Here is a 20,254-nt window from a genome sequence, read left to right as displayed (position 1 = left end):
GGAACAGAGCAGCGTCATTAACGTCTCACAAACACCTGAGCTTGTCTCACTTTGTCATTAAAAAGTTAAATTAGCAGGAAGCTGAAAACCCTGATGAAGAGAGTTAGATTCAACCAGGAGCTCAGAAGTGTGATGTTTATTCTGGATTAAATAATGAACAGAAAAGTGTCCACACTCGTCTTCAACCTGCGTTAAAGGACAAGAGACGTCAAGCCACTCCTGAGAGAGAGAGAGAGAGAGAGAGAGAGAGAGAGAGAGAGAGAGAGAGAGAGAGAGAGAATCTGTCTGGGAGCTGCAGCATGTGGCTGAGAGCAGAAGGAAGATGTCTCTCCATCAGGTGTAAAACCACTAAGGTTAAGGGTCCTGCGTCTCCTCCTCCTCCTCCTCCTCCTCCTCCTCCTCCTCCTCCTCCTCTTCATCCTCCTCCTCCTCCTCCTCCTCCTGCTGGCGATGGGCTCCTTCTGCACGGCTCTGGACAGGAAGACGGCGGTGGGGACAGTGACGCCACGTGAGGAGTCAACAGCTGAGACAAAGACAGGTCAACATGATGTCTTCACTTCAGTTTGTTTTCTCATGTCGTCATTCATGCTCTTATTGTTTAGATGTTTGATCATGTGATGTGTAGCCATCAACTAGTTCTGTTGTAGGTTTAGATATTTAATTTTTTATCTATTTTACAAAGATGATATTGTATTTAATATTTAGACCAGAACAGATCTTTCTGTATCTGAAGTGATGTCCAGTAAAATGAAACAAAATCAAATACTTGGGTCAAACTTAAGACATTTACAAAATAATCTTAAAATCAGAAAGAGTGATTATGGGATGTTGGAACTTCATTATAAAAATAATCAATATAATGATTCATGTTTATTTAATTTCTCCTGCTCAGAGTAAAGTTTGTCTGTGCTCAGCTTCTGGTTTAACACATGTTCTGTATCTGCATGACATCACAACGAGTTCCGAGCCAATCAAAGCACAACATGCATCTTATAAATAACAAATACAAAAAAATATTTGCATATTTACAGATTCAGGATTTTCGTGGACAAAAAGTAGATTAAATATGTTTCAGTTGAGAATCGGCTCAGACAAACAAAATATTAAACTAAACAGATTTCTACAGTTGGAGCTTTAAAAAACAAACATGTTTCTCTGCTCTGCTCCGGTTTGTCTACTTGTTGCTCAAAAGCCTTTTGAAAAACAAAGGAGCTGAATATTAATGAAACACACAAACACACACACACACACACACACACACACACACACACACACACACACACATGGTCCTCCAGTCGCCCACGCGGTCATCTTTAATTGTCTCTTCAGTGTCGATGCTGATTATGAAGAACCATTAAGCAGTTAGTTGGTCCAGCGGCCAATCAGACGGTCCGTATGTTGTCGTGAGGGTTTGCTTACGAGCACGAGAGCTGCTGTGCTGGACAACATGGAGACACATGGACACTAACACACACAAGAACACACACATGAACACACAATGAGAATGTGTCTGGGACATTCTCTGTCCAAACAGGAGCTTCTGGTTTCACTCGTTTGTCTCCTGGTCTCATCCGGCCCAGTTTCCTTTTAATTTCCCCTCAGCAGTTCTTTTCAAGCTTCATCTATTTTTAGGCCTGACGTCTTTTGCAGTTTTGTGTAAGTGTGTGTGTGTGTGTGTGGGGGGGGGGGGGGTCAGTTTTGTGAAAGAACAGCCTCAGAGGAGCAGGAGGAGTGAAACGACTCAGCAGGTTGTGTTCAGAGAGATAAACACTTTGAAGTGTCCAGAGTGACCTTTGACTCTGTTCCTGTTATTCTCCCACAGCCTCAGTGAAGTGGAATCAGGCCGAACCAGGTTCTACATAAATCAACTGAGTTTCCGTGACACAATCAAATATTTGTGTGTTTTCAGAGGAAGATTGTAAATGTGTCTCAGCAGCAGCGCTGATGAAAACTGGTGGAATCCTCTGAGTGCAGAGGACAGGACCTTTGAAGCTTCCTCTCATCACCTTCAGCAAAGGAAACACTGAAGCCTCCTCAAGGAAAGGAAAGGAGAGAATGTGCTCAAGGAAAAGTGCTTAGAAAAATACGTTGTGTGGTTTAATTTAATAATTCAACCCTTTGACTGGAAATAAAGATGGACGACACATTTCACCAGAAATGAAGCCACAATATCACATATGAAGGCGGCCATCTTGCTCCCATGCTAGTGATTGTGGAGTGGAGCCATGGTAACAAGGTCACACCCATACATGTGCTCAACCAATCAGGAGTCAGGCTCAGCTGTCAATCATCACGTCTCGGCCCATTTCATATCATCAAATTCAAATTCAAACCAAACGGATCAGATAAGAACAACCTGAAATGACAAACGTTTATTTAACGTCTTTATTTAACTGGAAACCATCTGCTGACGCGGAGGAGGCTGGTTTTAACTTTGGAACGCCGTCTTCCATCTTTATCTAAAGTCTTCCTCTTCCTCTGCCTCCGATAGGTGACTCCTTGCAGCCAATCAAGTCAGTGAGCTGGCCGCAGCAGCCAATCAGGAGCAGGTGCAGCATTGGGGGGCGTGTCTGTGGACCGGCCAATCACTGCACTGTGAAGACCGGGTGAGAGACTTCAGAGTCAACACTTCAAACATTCATATGTTTTCACAACAATAATCTGAGTGAACCCCCTGAACCAGGATCTGTCTCTGATGTTCTGTGGAAACATTTTTAGAAAATAAATTAAAATTGTTTGAACATTTAACAGAAACTTCCAGGATCAACATAACAAGGATTTTAATTAACACCATTATCCCAACAGGGGCCTTCAGCCTCCAGGGGGCCCCAGTGTGTGTGTGTGTGTGTGTGTGTGTGTGTGTGTGTGTGTGTGTGTGTGTGTGTGTGTGTGTGTGTGTGTGTGTGTGTGTGTGTGTGAGAGAGGGACACACTTATGAGTTGTGTCTGAAATCACTCACTATTCTCTACTTCACTATACAGAGATAATTATACAGAGAACTATACAAGAGGTCATCGGTTGATTGGTCACGTGATACAGACGACAACGACACACACACACACACACACACACACACACACACACACACACACACAGACACAGACACACACACACACACACCCAGACTTTGGTTGTGAAGTCCAGACTCACGTCCACATGGATCTCATGTGTTGTTTCCCCCTGAATGCATGAGGACCTGAGGGTTTGTCTTCTTTGTCTCCAGCTGGTGGGAACATCCCAGTTATTGAAGCTACACATCTGGAATCAAACGTATCAGACAAAAACATATACGTTTTTTTCTAGAATCTAGAATAAACAGGTTCAACTCTGCAGAATCTGCTTTTCATCCTCAGCTTCTGTGGAGAAAAGAAAACTGATGTATGTTGTCTTCTTGCTTTGGTTCAAAGTGACTCGTCCCCAGAAAGAGTCCAAATCACATGTAGTGTCTGAAGTTAGGAGGACAGGAGAACCACAGGTGACGCTGTGTGTGTGTGTGTGTGTGTCTGTGTGTGTGTGTGTGTGTAAGAGTCTGAATAATTCATGGGAAACAAATTGTAAAGTTGTATTTTTCAGGTTCACGCTCGTACATGTTGTCGTGTTCTGTTTGAGCTGCTGAGGCCTTTGATTCACCGACTCCACATCAGAGTTGTGAGACACACCAGCGTGAAATAAGTGTATTTCTATCTGACACGTTCATGTTGGGGCTGAAATGACCACCACGGCCTCTAGAGGGCGCCAGCAGGACCTCCCTCTGACTGGTCCTGCTCTTTGACTGAAGAGGTGACTCTCATTTTCAGGAACATGACATCATCGTTGTGTAGAACCCACACACACGCCGATGCAGTGGCGAGCGAGGGACAAAGTTGTGTGTGTTTGAAACTGGGAGGAGGAGGAGTCAGCTCTGTCAGCTGCAGGATTCCATCACTCTTAGCAACCGTTGTTGAGTTACCACGGAAACGCTCTGATGTTCTCTGCTTCTCCTTTGTCCTCCTCCATCGCTCTCCTCTCCTCCCGCTCTCTCTCTCTCTCTCTCTCTCTCTCCCTCTCACTCCATCCTGTCTTTATTGCTGGTTGACTTCCTCTGAGCGTTGCTACGGCGATGCTCTGGGACATTCAGCTGGATCATTTTGCCGCCGCAGTGCCGGAGTGCGGAGCTGAGCCGGAGGAAGTCGTCAGCTGATCACTTTGTTTACTTGTGGACGGCGTCCGTCTCCTGCTTCTCAACTTCATCAGAACCCTGCACCTTGTCCGGTGACCTTTAACCCCTGTGCTCCACCAACGGGTCGTGTCAGAGGTCACTGTCTGGGATTGGCCGTGCCGACAGGTGACATCACAGGAAGTTGAGGGAAGTTTCATCGAACCCCAAATGGGCGTAATCGGCGTCTATGTTCCCACGAGTGAGTCGGAGTGAGAGACGTCCTGCCCCCCCGAGAACACAACTCTACTACGAGCCTCAAGACACCTCCTGCTCCTCCAACTCCTCCCCACCCAGCGCGAGATGAACCAAGAGGCGGAGGAGGCGCAGCTGCCCGAGCAGGAGGAAGTGCCATGTGAAGGGGAGGTGCAGCAGGAGCAACACAAGGTGCAGGAGGAGGTGCAGCAGGAGGAGGAGATGCAGCAAAAACAGGACAAGATGCAACAGAGTGAAGTGGTGAAGGAGGACCAGGAGAATGTGGATGTGCAGCAGAGTGAACAGGAGCAGAGGGAGGAGGAGCAGCAGGTTGAGGAGCTGCAGCAAACTGAAGAGGAGGAGGAGGCGCAGTCTGAGGAGATGCTCCAGACTGAGCAGCAGCACACAGAGCAGGTGCAGCAGCAGCAGACAGAGGAGGTTCAGCAGCAGATTGAGGAGGTGCAGCAGCTTGAGGAGGTGCAGCAGCTTGAGGAGGTGCAGGACTTTGTGGATCCTGTGGAGCAGAACCTTAACAACCAGGTCCTGATTCGACTGAGAGGAATGTGAGTAAACACACTCAGCTGGCTGATGATGTAATGTCTCTATTAATAATTAGTGATGCGTTGGATCAATCACTGTTCGTTCTGGAATCAACCCGACGACCACGGGGACGGCATCAGCGTGGTGGCACGGTTGCCGTGGTGATGTTGGCACGGACTGAAGATGATGAGTGACAGACGTCAGTGGGTGTGCAACATAACTGAACATGAGTGGGGGGGGGGTGGGGTGGGGGGGTGTGATGACACGTCCGATGTTTTACCTCCGGAGCTTCGAGCCAGCGTCGCAGCAGGAAACACATCCGTCTGAATCTGAGGCTCCGGCAGCAGAGTGAAAAAAGAAAAGCAGCAGGTCTTTTTGTTCTTGTCCATTGTTGCCATGGCAACGACAGAGCGTTGCGATGCAGCAAAGATAGAGAGATTAGGAGCGAGACAGAGAGAGAGAGAGAGAGAGAATGAGGCAGAGCAGATGTTTGCGTCCTGCAGCTCGTCCTCAGATCAGAGTCCCGCCACATTCACATGCAGGAAGCTGCTTAGCTTAGCACAAAGACTGGAAACAGAGGGAAACAGCTAGCATGACCCTGTCTGAGGACAGAATCATTAGCATTTTTTAACATCATTAACATATATACAGTTGTTTTGTTTAATCTGTAATTATGTGATTATGCTTTGGATTATTTCATGGCTGCACATAAAAAACAAAGTTTGTCTGATGAGATATGAGATATTAAATATTAAATATTGGATCTGTGTCCACAGAGGAAGAAACACAGTCGAGCATTCGTTCAGATTTAGATGCAGATACATTTTTCATCATTAAAACGCTCTTTGTTTGTAATTAAGTGAATTTGTAAAGAAGCATGAAGCTGATAGTTATATTTAGCTTAAGGATTGAGTTTAACTTTGCACATGTTTACATTTTATTTGTACGATTACCTCTCTCGTTCATCCAGTCTCCTGCAGACAGATCATCAGCAGTTTGATTTAATGAACGTTCCTCACATCAGCAGCAGTGAAGAGAAACTCTCTCACTCCAGTTCAGGCCTGTTGGCAGCTCTTCCTCTGACTAACAGACATTACTTGAAGTCGACGCCAAGAGAAGTGTCTGACTCTTTCCAGATCCTGTAATAAACACACTGTCAGAAGAGATTCACCGAGAGACAAACACTGAAGGTGTAAGAATAGAAACGCTGAATTCAACAAGTAGCTGAACAGAAATAACTGAGGTCAGACAATCTCTCACAGGTCGGACATCACAGCATCTTTGTTTTCATTTCATTGACTCAGTTTAGGAGCAAGTTTTATTCTTTTTTTAAACAGATTTTCAAGGAGGTTTCATCGTACAAAGTTTAATGTTGAAGGTGATTATTATTAGATGGACAAACTGGGATTTGTGAATATGAACTTTACAGATTCAGTTTGATTATTTAGATCAGATCATTCTCCTATCAAAGCCATGAAAAAAGTGATATTACACTGCGCACTCTCTCTCTCTCTCTCTCTCTCTCTCTCTCTCTCTCTCTCTATCTCTCTCATTGCAACCCTCTCTCTCTCTCCCTCTCTCTCTGTCTGTCTCTCTCTCTCGTTGCAACCCTCTCTCTCTCTCTCTCTGTCTGTCAGTCTCTCTCTCTCTCTCTCTCTCTCTCTGGTTGCAACCAGGGCCGGGTCTAGGCAGGGGCAAGAGGGGGCCTGGCCCCCTCAAATAAATGTTGTGCCCCCTCAAACTAAATCCCAATTTATAATAATAATAATATAATAAAGCACAATGACCCCTCAAGATTTGTGGCTGCCCCCTCATACATGCCTGTCTAGACCCGGCCCTGGTTGCAACCCTCTCCCTCTCTCTCTCTGTCTGTCTCTCTCTCTCTCTCTCTCTCTCTCTCTCTCTCTCTCTCTCTCTCTCTCTCTCTCTCTCTCTCTCTCTCTCTCTCTCTCTCTCCTCCTCTCTGACCTGACAGCACCTGTGTATGAATCGGCCGGTACCTGCGTTGACTCCTGAGAGAGGAGTCGATCTTTTCTAGAGGTCGACCTTCATGCAGCACAAACGCAGCAACAGAACCACATGTTCTTCAGTGACACGTTCAAAATGTTTGAGCAGCATTTCTGAGCATGTTCCAATATGAAATGATTGTAGCATCAGGTCTGTCTGCCCTGAAGGAATGTGGCTGCTGAGGCACAACAACGTCTCGTCTGGTAAACAACGAGTAAAGCGTCTATTTTGTAGAAGTTTGATCTGCATTAACGAAAAGTGCAGCAGAAATAATCAACTCACCAATGTCATCACGAAATAAGCAGTTTCACATTGTGTGTGTGTGTGTGTGTGTGTGTGTGTGTGTGTGTGTGTGTTCAGTGTGTTCAGTGTCCAGATTGATCGTTTCAGTTCTGTGATGAAAGATACGATCCGTAATCTTCAGATCAACATTAAACGTCTGTGATGTTCGGGGTTGAAACAAACAAGTCTTTTTTTTCATCACCTCTAGTTTCCATGGTTACAGTATTTTGATGCAGCAAACTCTGCTGAAGATAATGAAAAAGAGAAAAGGGGACGGGACAGCAATTGTTCCTTTATTTTTTAACATGTTATGCTGAGTATTTTATTAAATTCATTTTAAATCAACCTCTCTTTTTTATTCATAGGCTGTGGGGGGGGGGGGGGGCAGTGGAGAGTTAGTCGAGTGTTTTCTGAAGCAGTAAATAGATCAGATATCAGCTGAAACGCTTCAGTCACTTTAATAAAAACACAATAAAAGGCAAGTCAGAGAGTTATTTATATGTCCAGTCACCTGAAAATGTATTAAAATGAAACCAGTGTGTGTGTGTGTGTGTGTGTGTGTGTGCGCACTGCAGATGGTTTATTACCACACGGTTTCATTTGAATGGATGCTCTGCTCTGCTCGGCCGTCACGTAGGCGGTGTTCTGTAGATGGAGTTAACTTCTAGAAGAGCGTGAGACCCCCTGTGGTGCTGCATCGCAAAACAAGAGCCACGCAGAGAAGTAACACATCTGAGAATAATCTATATTTCACATGCGCGGTGGTGAGAATGCACAGAAGGAAGAGCGTGAGGTGAACGGACGCCACAGAGCAGCAGAGTCATCAGTGAGGTGACTCATCAAACTTCCTCTTCCTCACCTGTCGCGCTGCAGCCTCCTCTTCTCTGAAGGAGGAGCACCATGCAGCTCCTCCCCCTCCGCTGCTTCCTGAGGGGGAGGTGCTCTGACCACGCAGGCCGGTGGACGACCACCTGTGATTAGCTGCCGGGGTCAGATCCCAGATGTTGATTGGCTAATTTCTAGGGCTGGGCAAGTTTACTCGTTTTAATCGAGTTAACTCAAGTGATGAGTTAACTCGATTAATTATTTTATCTCACATTAACTCAGGTTTGATTATTTATTGTTTTATTGTGAAAGTCAGGCTTTTATTTTGTGAAAGTCTGTTGCTGACTGCTGCGGAACCGGAAAAAAGAAAATAATTGGCGGATAAACAACCATGGATAAGGGTACGGAGCTTTTACATGGCCATTTTCATTTTAAAGTTCTTCCAGACGGCGGAGTCGACAGAACCAAAGTTAGTAGCCACTGCCAAGGTGAATTTTCTTATCACCGGAGAACTTCCAGTCTAAAATATCACCTGAATGCAAAACACACAGTTGATTTCAGCAAATCACTCAACGAAACAGCGAGTGGAGCGAGGCTTCGGCAGACTACGTTAGACGCAGGGAGGAGTATACATGTTTCATAACGAAGAGGATAACATTAATGCCCTGGCAGTGGCATTGAGCTTTAACTTTGTATTTGCTTTGATAACATTGTTAAGTTGAGATTTACACTGAATATTTTATCTATCTGCTACTGTATTAAATGCTGATGTTAAAAGTGTTTGCACAACAAATGTTATGGCACTTTCGTTCATATGGCAGAACATTGAAAATAAAATTGCGCTATACACTACTTTTTAATTCATTATTGGATTTTGCGTATACAAATGCGAATAATCGTGATTAATCAGGGAAATCATGCGATTAATCGCGATTAAAACTTTTAATCGTTGCCCAGCCCTACTAATTTCAGATGTTCAGACGCCTGATATCCAGCTGCAGGTTCACACCCTGCAGGACGTCTTCACAGGAACGTTCATGGATTCAGCCTCGAGCAAAGACGATGGAGTTATTAACTCCTGTGTTGTGTTGACATTGACTTTAACGTTGGTTTGTTATACATTACAGTAATGAACTTCACAGTAACACAACATGTGGACATTAAGCATCATCATAACACCTAATGAATTCTGTCTTTGGTTGGATTTGTTATTTCCCGTGTCGGCACTGTGGGATCTTCAGATGATCTCAGCTTCCTCTCCTGCTTCACACAGATGTACATACATATACATGATGGCTCCCACGAGTGAAGCCCAAACGCTCCCTGGCGCCCGGCGGCTCTTCAGCTTCTAGAGCCCGCCCCCTCCATGTTGGCAGATGGGACATGGACTGACAGCTTTCTAAATCTGCTGAATGAGTTAGAAGCTCCTGGAAACATCATGTGATCTGTTCATCGGACTGAGTCTTCTTTTTTGTTTTTGTCTACAGGCAGAAATACAAAAGTACCTCGCAGAGGTAAGACACACACACACACACACACACACACACACACACACACACTCACACAAACACACACACACACACACTCACACACAGACGGGAATCTCTCAGTCTGAAGTAGACGACTGAAGAGGCTCTCACTCCTACACACACCTGGTCTGTCTGTCTGTCTGTCTGTCTGCACCTGTCTCTGGTTTCCGTCTCTATTTTTATTCACACACTCATTTTCACATTGTGTTCACTGACTGTCTGACTGTAAACTCAGAAGTGAGCTGTTTGGTTGTTGATACTGTTTCATCGTTCAGTCACTGACCGAGTCACTGACCGAGTCACTGACCGAGTCACTGACCGAGTCACTGACCGAGTCACTGACCAAGTCGCCCACTGACTGACTCGTGGACTGACTCACTGTCTCCAGATTTAGTTTCACAGCTGAACAACACAGCAGCAGGTTTTCTTCACAGCCTCATTCAGCATCAGATCCTCCTCATGGTTCAGGTGAGAGGTGGAGCAGCCGGGTGCAGCAGACAGGAAGTGACCCGTTACCTCTGCTGCAGAGGTCATGTGATCATGTTTACATCACCTGACAGGTTGTCAGGTGATGGCAGAGCGGAGGATCCTCTGCTGTTCACACTGCTCCTGGATTTAGACTTCATACAGGAGCTCAGGAGGAGGAGGAGAAACTGTGGAGCCTACAAAAGTACAACACTCCCTCTTTAATGTAGTGGACGAAAGTCAAATGGTAGTTGAGTAAAGTCAAATGGTAGTTGAGTAAATGTACTTAGTTACATTTCCCCTGTGAACAACTACCAAACCAATAGAGTAATAACCGAGGCCCTGGGAATTCTAATGAAAATTAAAAGCTTGAATTTCTGCCGTCTTGGATCATTAACCCCCCCCGTCCCCCCCCCGTCTTCGCCCATTCTGACTCCAGTTGAAACCATGGCAACTGAAACAGATTTCATCCAGTTTACGAGACGATGTTTGGTTGCCATGACGATGGCAGGATGCCTGGCCGCAGCAGAGTCTTTATGTCTCCCAGTAGTCGTCTCCTCTGCTGTTCACAGTCCCTGTGTCCTGCAGTAAACATCCCTCCTCCCTCTGTCTGTGCCTCATCCCTCCATCCTGTACGGAGCAGGACTGTGGGGGGGGGGGGGCTAGGTGAGCACATGTCTCCGGGGTCCCGACTCCAGCCTCACGCCCACTCTGCATCTCTTAATATATTGAGATATACTTTCTACCTCCTTAAAACCTGTTGAGAGCAGATTAACATCGTAGAGGAGCTGGAGGATAAAGTTGAATCTAGATAAAAGACAAAAGACGTGGATCAGAGTGGAGTCATATCAACCTCCTTCTCAGAATCCGAACTCTGAACATGCACATGAATTAATTCATGTCTGTCCAGAATAATCCTCCATTAATTTGATTTGAGATAAAAGAGAAAAATAGGTTCAGAGCTTCCCTGAGAATCATTGGGTTTATAAGTCTTTACTTTAGGATCAAGCTAATCCAGTGACACAGAGATTCACTGTAAACTGGAACAGCTCTTAGTTGATTAGACGTTTCTTTAAAGAGGGAAAGTTTCCAAACAACACGGGGCTGTGGAGAGAGCAGCACCAACCAGAAGCTGACATTACATGACTCTAATGATCTGAGTCCAGGAGGTTCTGGGTCTGAAAGCATCACAATCTGTCCTCAATGTGACCATAATGAGTTCTTAAACCTTTCAAAGGTTGGTATTCATTCATTCAGCCGTCCTGACGTCTCTGTCTGTCTCTGTGTCTCTGAAGTGAGATCCCACGGTTCAGGAGACATTTTAATACCACATGTGAACAGACAAGCTTTGAGATCGTGATGGTATCTCTCAGGACGGATGTTTAACACCAGGTTTGAACATGTCCTCTGTGAGATGTGGTGCAGCTCGGCCCGGCCTCGGTGAACAGGCTGAGATGTTGGACGAGGACACGCAGCTCTTCTCTCTCTCCACCGGAGAAATGAATCCAGACTGAATTAGGCCTGAGATGTGACAGGATTAATCTCAAAGACTGGTCCATGGAGGTGTTGTGAGCTCCAGATCAGCTGAAGGAGATATCCTGCAGGAGAGAGACTGTGGTGATTGACAGGAGGCCGGCTGACATGAGTCCATCTGGAGGAAGCAGATCTCCATGTTCTGGTTGTTTGGTGTGAACGGGACAGCAGCTGTGTGGGAGCAGGGGACGGAGAGTGGGGGGGGGGGGGGGGCGGCTGTCAGTCAGCAGGTGCATGAAGCCCGACGCCTGCTGCTCTCGTTGGTTTCACTTTGTAATCCGAAACTTCACCACGTTAATATCAACCGGACCTGGGAGCTGAGGTGTGTCCTCACAGAAACCTGTAGTTTAAATCCAGGTAACGGTTTCATGTGGTCGCCTGTCGGTGGGATCAGATCCTCTTTGTGTCGGTGTTGTGTCTTTTTATCAAGTTTGAAGTCACATTTTAAAAAACTTGGTGGTTTTTAACTTCATATCGAAAGAGGATGAAGGATTTTAGTTGTTGAACGTCTGGATCTGAAGTCTTCAGGGAACATAGCAACTTGACTCGTGTCAGAGAAACACTGATACTTAATGTGAAGCTGCTTTATTCTGTGTTTTCACTGGATTGAATCAGTTTTGAGAGGAGGAGACGTCTGAGGAGAATCAGCTCCTGATCCATCAACACTGAAGGAAGAAGACTACAACTCCCATCATCCCTCACTGCGTCAACATGACAACAAACTGTCTTTTCTGTTTGTTTCATGTGAGATTGAAACCATCTAACACCGCTCATCATCATCATCATCATCATCATGAACTCTAATAGATCCAGAGAATAAATAGTTCTCATTCATGAGCCACTTACCATTGTCATTATTTCAGGTGGAATTCTACTTTGTTAATGATTCTCATTATATCACAGCACTGTGTTGTGTGTGTCTCTAATGTAGTGTATGCTAATAAGTAGACACGTGTGTGTTTGTGTTGTCAGGCTGAAGGCCGTCCTGGAGCAGATGGACCGCGGCGTGGTGGACCTGCAGGAGCTCCGCAGGAACCTGGAGCTCGCTGCCGCCATGTTGGACGCCGTCTACACCGATGAGACCAAGTAGGACGTGGACGCAGGTGTCGAGAATTAATGTCCAACCCGTCGTCCTCACTGTGACTAACAGACGTGTCTCTCTGGCCTCCAGGCGTCTGCTGGACACCGAGGACGAGCTCAGCGACCTGCAGGCGGAGTCAGTGCCCAGCGAGGTGCGTGACTGGCTGGCGTGCACCTTCACCAGGAAGATGGGCGTGGCCAAGCGTCGACCTGAGGAGAAGCCGAGGTTCAGGAGCATCGTCCACGCCGTGCAGGCTGGGATCTTTGTAGAGAGGTAAACTCTGCTCATGTTCATGTTGTGTGAACATTAGCATTTGGGAGTATGTGGCTCTAATCAGGTGCTGCTGTAGAAGCAGAGGGCAGAAAGATGATGCAATTAATAAAGTGTCAATCAAAGCCCAGAAGGAAAATTATGGATGAATGAATGTGATGATGATTTTATCTGCTCGTGTCTCCTGGAGGAAGCTCGATCGTTTATTCATCCAATCAGTTTCCACTGTTATTGTTTAACACACTTTTCCACTTCTCCCAAAAGTAAAACATTAAGCTGATATTTCAATAGTCTTCTGAGTTTCTGTTTTTTCAAGTCATTGCACACGAGAAGAATCAGCACAGGAGGGTTCACATACTTTCAGCCACTTAGAAGAATAAATGTGTCGTGTTAAATGATTATTTCAAATGTTCAGTGGGTTCAAATCATCAGCTTCTTGAAAACATCGGGTCGAGCAGATGTCCTCGCGAGGTCGAGCACGAGGTGTAACGATGTTAGCGGCGGAGCGAGCCGGAGAACGAGGTCGTGCGGAGGAAACCGAGGTCCAGTGTCGTTAGCGTGTAAATGACTCACAGTGACAGCACAACGGTATCAGTTCATCTGCTGCAGCTTAATGACGCATGAAATCAAAAAGTATGTGCTGCGCCGAGCCAGCGCTCGCTCTGTGTGTGTTTAGAAGGCGGTTACCGTGGCAACTAACAATCCATCCTGGTCCCCAACTGTGGACGAGGGCGGCGGGCGTGGGTCTGAGTGTGAACAGTGTTTATATACATGCAACTGCACGTATGTGGGGGTCTGTGCGTGGTATCTTTACCTCTGTGTGTGTGTGTGTGTGTGTGTGTGTGTGTGTGTGTGTGTGTGTGTGTGTGTGTGTGTGTGTGTGTGTGTGTCAGGATGTACAGGCGGACGTCCAACATGGCCGGTCTCACCTACCCGCCCACGGCTTTGACAGCTCTGAAGGTAAAAACTGTTTTGCAGCAGCTGTCCCATGAGCAGGAAGTGACATCATAATTGACAGGAAGTGACATCACTGACATAATTGGAAGAAGAGAAAGTCAAATTGATCAGAGTGTGAAAACAATCATTCATTTAAGGAGGATGCAGAGAACGAAGGAGGACGACTTAATGGAAGAAATGAGGAGCTAGGAAAGGAAAGAAGGAAGTAGAGTCAAGATAGGAAAGGAAAAAGGAAGTAGGGATTGAAATGAATGAGGAGGCAAAGAAGAAAGAGAAGTGGTAACGAAAGAGGGAGGAGGACGAAATGAAGGAAGTGAAGAGAGAAAGAATGTAGGTAGCGAAGGAAACAAGGAGATAAAGAAGGAAGGGGGAGGTATGACACTCGAACTGTCATTATGACCTAATGAACGTCATTTAACTGGTGAAACAGCTCCAGTGTAAACTGACATCACACTGCCCTCTCCTGGCAGATACACAACATTACACTGAATCAGCTGCTGTGTTTAACTGCTCTGTCTCATGTCGGACTTTATTCAGCCAATGAGACGGTGGCGTTTTATTGGTTGTTTTCCAGGAAGTGGACCAGTGGTCGTTTGATGTGTTTTCCTTCCACGAGGCCACCGGAGACCACGCCCTCAAGTTCATCGTGTACGACCTGCTGACCCGCTACGACCTCATCAACAGGTTCAGGGTACAAACACCTTCATGTCACTCAACCCCCCCACCCACCCCCACCCCCCCATCCAATGACCACCCAGTGTTTAACCTCCTTAATTTGTCAATGAGGTGTTCGTTATATTAGACCAGAAACATGATGAGTGAAATCATCTGAACTGTGGCGAACCAATCACAGCCGACCTCGGATAGCCCTCCTTTGATCTTTACGAGATCAGTCAGAGGACACAGCTAGCTTAGCTAAGGTGGCTAACTCGGAGAGCTGGTGGGAAACTTCTACCTTGGCTCACATCACAGTACCTGTAGTACTTGTATCCCCTGTAGTACTTGTATCCCCTTACTACCTTTACCACCTGTAGTACTTGTATCCCCTGTAGTACTTGTAACCCCTGTACTACTTGTATCCCCTGTACTACTTGTATCCCCTGTAGTACTTGTATCCCCTGTAGTACTTGTATCCCCTGTAGTACTTGTATCCCCTGTAGTACTTGTATCCCCTGTACTACTTGTATCCCCTGTAGTACTTGTATCCCCTGTAGTACTTGTATCACCTGTACTACTTGTATCCCCTGTACTACTTGTATCCCCTGTAGTACTTGTATCCCCTGTAGTACTTGTAACCCCTGTACTACTTGTATCCCCTGTAGTACTTGTATCCCCTGTAGTACTTGTATCCCCTGTAGTACTTGTATCACCTGTACTACTTGTATCCCCTGTACTACTTGTATCCCCTGTAGTACTTGTATCCCCTCTACTACTTGTATCCCCTGTAGTACTTGTATCCCCTGTAGTACTTGTATCCCCTGTAGTACTTGTATCCCCTTACTACCTTTACCACCTGTAGTACTTGTATCCCCTGTAGTACTTGTATCACCTGTACTACTTGTATCCCCTGTACTACTTGTATCCCCTGTAGCACTTGTATCCCCTGTAATATTTGTGTCCCCTGTGGTACTTGTATCCCCTGTACTACTTCTATCCCCTGTAGTACTTGTATCCCCTTACTACCTTTACCACCTGTAGTACTTGTATCCCCTGTACTACTTGTATCCCCTGTACTACTTGTATCCCCTGTAGTACTTGTATCCCCTGTCGTGCTTGTATCCCCTGTAGTACTTGTATCCCCTGTAGTACTTGTATCCCCTGTAGTACTTGTATCCCCTGTAGTACTTGTATCCCCTGTAGTACTTGTAACCCCTGTAGTACTTGTATCCCCTGTAGTACTTGTATCCCCTGTACTACTTGTATCCCCTGTAGCACTTGTATCCCCTGTAGTACTTGTATCCCCTGTAGTACTTGTATCCCCTGTAGTACTTGTATCCCCTGTGGTACTTGTATCCCCTGTAGTACTTGTATCCCCTGTAGTACTTGTACTACCTGTACTTGTGTGTTCAGATCCCCGTGCAGGCTCTGGTGCAGTTCGTGGAAGCTCTGGAGAACGGCTACAGCAAACACAAGAACCCGTACCACAACCTGATCCACGCCGCTGATGTCACTCAGACCGCCCACTTCCTGATGATGCACACTGGACTGATGGTAAAACACACACACACACGCACACACACACACGCACACACACACACACACACGCACTCACACACACTTGCCTTCTCCTGAACTGAAACACTTGTGTGTGTGTGCAGCACTGGCTCAGTGAGCTGGAGATCCTTGCGATGGTTTTCGCTGCAGCGATTCACGACTTTGAACACACAGGAACCACCAACAACTTCCACATCCACGCCAGGTAACGTGAAGACAGATTCTATTATAATGGTTATTATTAAAGACAGTTGTCATGGTAACAGCAAGTGCAGTATAACGAATGCTTTTCTAGGATCCTCAACAGAATCGTCAAGTTTGAATCCATCACATGGGTTTGTCGAGAGAATCGAAGAATGGACTGAGATTGTTGGAATTGTTTTTTGAAATGTTGTGTGTGTGTATGTGTGTTTGTGTACGTGTGTGTGTGTCTGTGTGTGTGTGTTTGTGTGTGTGTCAGGTCGGAGGTGGCGATTTTTTACAACGACAGGTCGGTGCTGGAGAACCATCACATCAGCGCCGCCTACAGGCTGATGGCAGAAGAGGACATGAACATCCTGATCAACCTGAACAAGGACGACTGGAGGTGGTCTCACACACATACACACAGACACACACACACACACACACACACACACAGACACACACACACACACACACACACACACACACACACACTGATGAGGTATCACTAACGGCTCTGTGATGGTTGACAGGGAGCTGAGGTCTCTGGTCATAGAGATGGTGATGTCCACAGACATGTCCTGTCACTTCCAGCAGATCAAGACCATGAGGAACACCTTGAGCCAGACTGACAGGTCAGTGCTGCTGACGTGACCTTTGACCTCTTATCTGCGTCACTCAAGTTTCTCTCCAATCTCTCATCCTGTGTTTCAGTTTATTAGATTCATTTTCATGTTGAGTTTGTTTTCAAGTCGTTTCAGATGATTGGAGAAAGACACGATCATTATCTGTATGAAACAGATTTTGCTCACAACTCTGATCCAAAGCTCTTCACATGATGCTTCAACATTAATATTAAAACTATTCAGAGTACATGTTCTGAAGCTCTGTGTGGGCCAGTGGAGACAGACTGTGGGAGTTCTGTGTCCTGGTCCAACACAAGGTTCTGCAGGCTGCTGGACCAGACTGGTCTCTGAGTCCCTGAGTCCCTCCCCCTGTCTGTCAGTGGTGTGGAGGTGTGTGTGAGGGGGGTCGGGGTGGGGGGGCAGCTGTCACGCTCCAAACCCACGCTTGGATGAGGTTTGCTCTCGACATGCTGCTCTGCTGCTGCTGCTCTCTGGAGAAGCACGTGATCCACATGCTAAACAGACACCTTTCATACAGGAGTGTGTGTGTGTGTGTGTGTGTGTGTGTGTGTGTGTGTGTCTGTGTGTGTGTGTCTGTGCGTGTGTGTGTTTCTCACATTTCATCCCATCACACTCATTTAAACTTGGTTCTTTGTCGCTCAGCATCGACAAAGTGAAGGTTTTGTCTCTGATGCTTCACGCTGCCGACATCAGTCATCCGGCCAAAGCCTGGCCGCTGCACCACCGCTGGACCCACAGTCTGATGGAGGAGTTCTTTCAACAGGTGTGTGCACCACACACACAACACACACACAGGGCAGATCACTAAAGTGTAGTCGAAACATTGCCCCCTGGTGGCTGGGTGCAGTATAAGTCATAAATCCTGCCTCTTCAGGTATATTCAGGCGGTGGGAGGAAGTGGAGATGCTTCTTAATTTAAAGTCACTGAAATAGACGAGGTCATTCTCCATCTGGAAACGCTATTAAAAAGAGAGTTAGTAGTTATATAACATTTGTTTATTCCACACAAAAACAAAAGTAAAATATTCACAAGCAATGTGTTTATCTGCTCTGATGTGAGAGAATTCTACATTCATTGATTCAGCAGTAAACCAAAGAGGTTTCCTGTTTCCCCTTGTTTCTGTTCCAGGGAGATAAAGAGGTGGACCTGGGTCTGCCCTTCTCTCCTCTCTGTGACCGGAAGGCCACCATGATCGCCCAATCACAGATCGGTAAGAGGCAGCTCCACCCCAATGTGACCGACAGGACAATACATCTTATATTCCACATGTTTTAATACGTGTCTCATAAACTCTCGAGCGAATCAAACAAACACAAAGTCAACTTCACACATGTAACAAACCCACGCTGGGTCAGCGTCGCTCTTGATGCTGGACACTTTTACCATGAGCTTCACATTGTGGTCGTCAACCATTTTTTTGATAGTTTAAATTTCCCTTAGTAAAACTAACTTGGTCGAGCTTCATCTGCGTCAGCTGTGAACTCCTCTGGTGATTCACCACCGGCCCGACTCTCTTCAGCTTCCACGTGCATCACCTCCACCCACTGGTTCCTGACCTCAGTAATATTGTCTTTCTTCTATCACGTCTGTTTTGAAGGTTTCATCGATTTCATTGTGGAGCCGACCTTCACTGTTCTGATCGACACGACCGAGAAGGTGATTGGACCTTTGATAGAAGAGGATAGGAAGGCCAGACAGAGTGGGAACAGGAGGTCCAGGTACTACTACTACTATTACTTAACTAATAAATACTTATTAACAATTGAAAATTCCGTTTCGAGAAAATTTTTTGATCATTTTCCCAAACAAAATAAAATTCTGTTGTTTGTGTTTTTAAAGAAAAATCAAGATGTCGAACTATTTGTTGGACAAAACAAGTTATTTAAATATGTAACTTTGTATATTTATGTGCTCTGAGACTTATTACAGGCTAAATGTCACTATTTTAACATAGCATAAGCTACTACTACTATTACTACTAATACTGCTACTGTATGCAAGGTCAGGTATTGATAATCATTTCTGAACTGGACTGTTTCACTCTCAAGCTTTGAACAGATATGAAACTAGATCAGCATCATTATTAAATATCTGGTTGTCTGAAGAAAAGCTAAACGAAAGTCGTAGAAATCCAATTAAGCGTTGCATTAGATCCGTGTACATGTTTACGAGCCTTCTAATTGGTCAAGATGAAGTCATGGTCTCACGCGATTGGACCAAAAACTGAACATGTGACTAAAGCACCACGTGACGCTCCACTGGTTCTTACCTTCAGCTCGTGTGTCTGATCTGTTTCAGTCTCACAGGAAGTGGCTCCGTTACCGTGGAGTCGGTGCAGAGACACAGCAGCAATCGCCATGGAAACAATGATGATGGACAGATGGACTTTTCTCTGACCGCAATTGACCTTCAGGTTCTGAGGCTCCACCTCTCGGGCGTCATCGCCAGCAACAAGGACCGCTGGAAAGAGCTGTCTGTGCACGGTACACACACACACACACACACACACACAAACACACACACACATACACACGCACAGAGTGTATTAACTTATGTTTTGCGGTTGTTGAGTGTATTTGTGCTTAAGTTGTGTTAAGTGCAAATAAGCAAATGCTCGCATGCTAAACTAAGATGGTTCACGTGAAACATCCCGATATTAGAGTTGCAGCGTAGCGATGTTAGCGTTTAGCTCACAGCTCCACTTTGCTTAATGCAACCCTCCTGTTAGCTGTCATTAGCTTTGTGTCACGTTTCCTTTAATTCATAGATTTGAAATCTTCATGTGTCTGTCGTGCACAGAACTGGCCAATAGGGAGAAAGAGAAACAAGAGGAGGCGGAGTCTAACATCGGCTCAGAGGTCCAGTCTGAAGCCTCACCCAACCACAGCCCTCCTGACGAACACACCGCTGACCAATCACAGGACTCGCCAGGTGAAACACATGACGACCAATCAGCCGACCAGATGCCTGCGGATCACCTGACCTGGAACGGTACAAACACGACACACGTTTGAATTCTCACGCCCTGAAGTTTTATTCTCAGTGAACTCACCTGTTGCTATGGTAACGCTTTCAGGGGCAGGCGAGGAGAAGGAGGGCGTCGCCGACCAAGTGCCTGAAAACGTCTGATGACGCTTTGCGTCAAACTCGCCACTATATCTGGCTGTTGCAGATCACCATGGCAACAGGCGGCACTGTGCGGTGGACAGGAGATCGGACTCTTGTGTGTAAACGAGCGGAGTCAGCGGCCCTCGAACGAGGACCCGAACCCGAACCCGGCCACCGGACCTTATGTTTACAACCGACCATGAAACATCACTTTCACAGATT

At 46.1% G+C, this 20,254-nt stretch overlaps 1 protein-coding gene across 1 annotated transcript; it reads left to right on the top strand.

Moving 5' to 3' along the window:
• The first annotated feature begins 4,498 nt into the window (after positions 1–4,498).
• On the top strand, positions 4,499–20,053 carry pde1a (phosphodiesterase 1A, calmodulin-dependent). The gene is made up of 17 exons (XM_061089025.1): positions 4,499–4,828; positions 4,877–4,953; positions 9,532–9,558; positions 12,544–12,657; positions 12,743–12,925; positions 13,816–13,882; positions 14,454–14,570; positions 15,950–16,090; positions 16,198–16,298; positions 16,554–16,679; positions 16,810–16,911; positions 17,566–17,686; positions 18,053–18,134; positions 18,522–18,642; positions 19,223–19,407; positions 19,724–19,915; positions 20,001–20,053. Exons 1-17 carry the CDS (start codon positions 4,499–4,501, stop codon positions 20,051–20,053), a joined length of 2,139 nt encoding a protein of 712 aa, XP_060945008.1.
• The last annotated feature ends 201 nt before the right edge of the window (positions 20,054–20,254 follow it).

Source organism: Limanda limanda, chromosome 16, assembly GCF_963576545.1.
Source record: "Limanda limanda chromosome 16, fLimLim1.1, whole genome shotgun sequence".
Taxonomy (NCBI): Eukaryota; Metazoa; Chordata; class Actinopteri; order Pleuronectiformes; family Pleuronectidae; genus Limanda; species Limanda limanda.
Note: the sequence above shows the minus strand (reverse complement) of the source record. Positions and strands in the feature narration are given on the sequence as shown.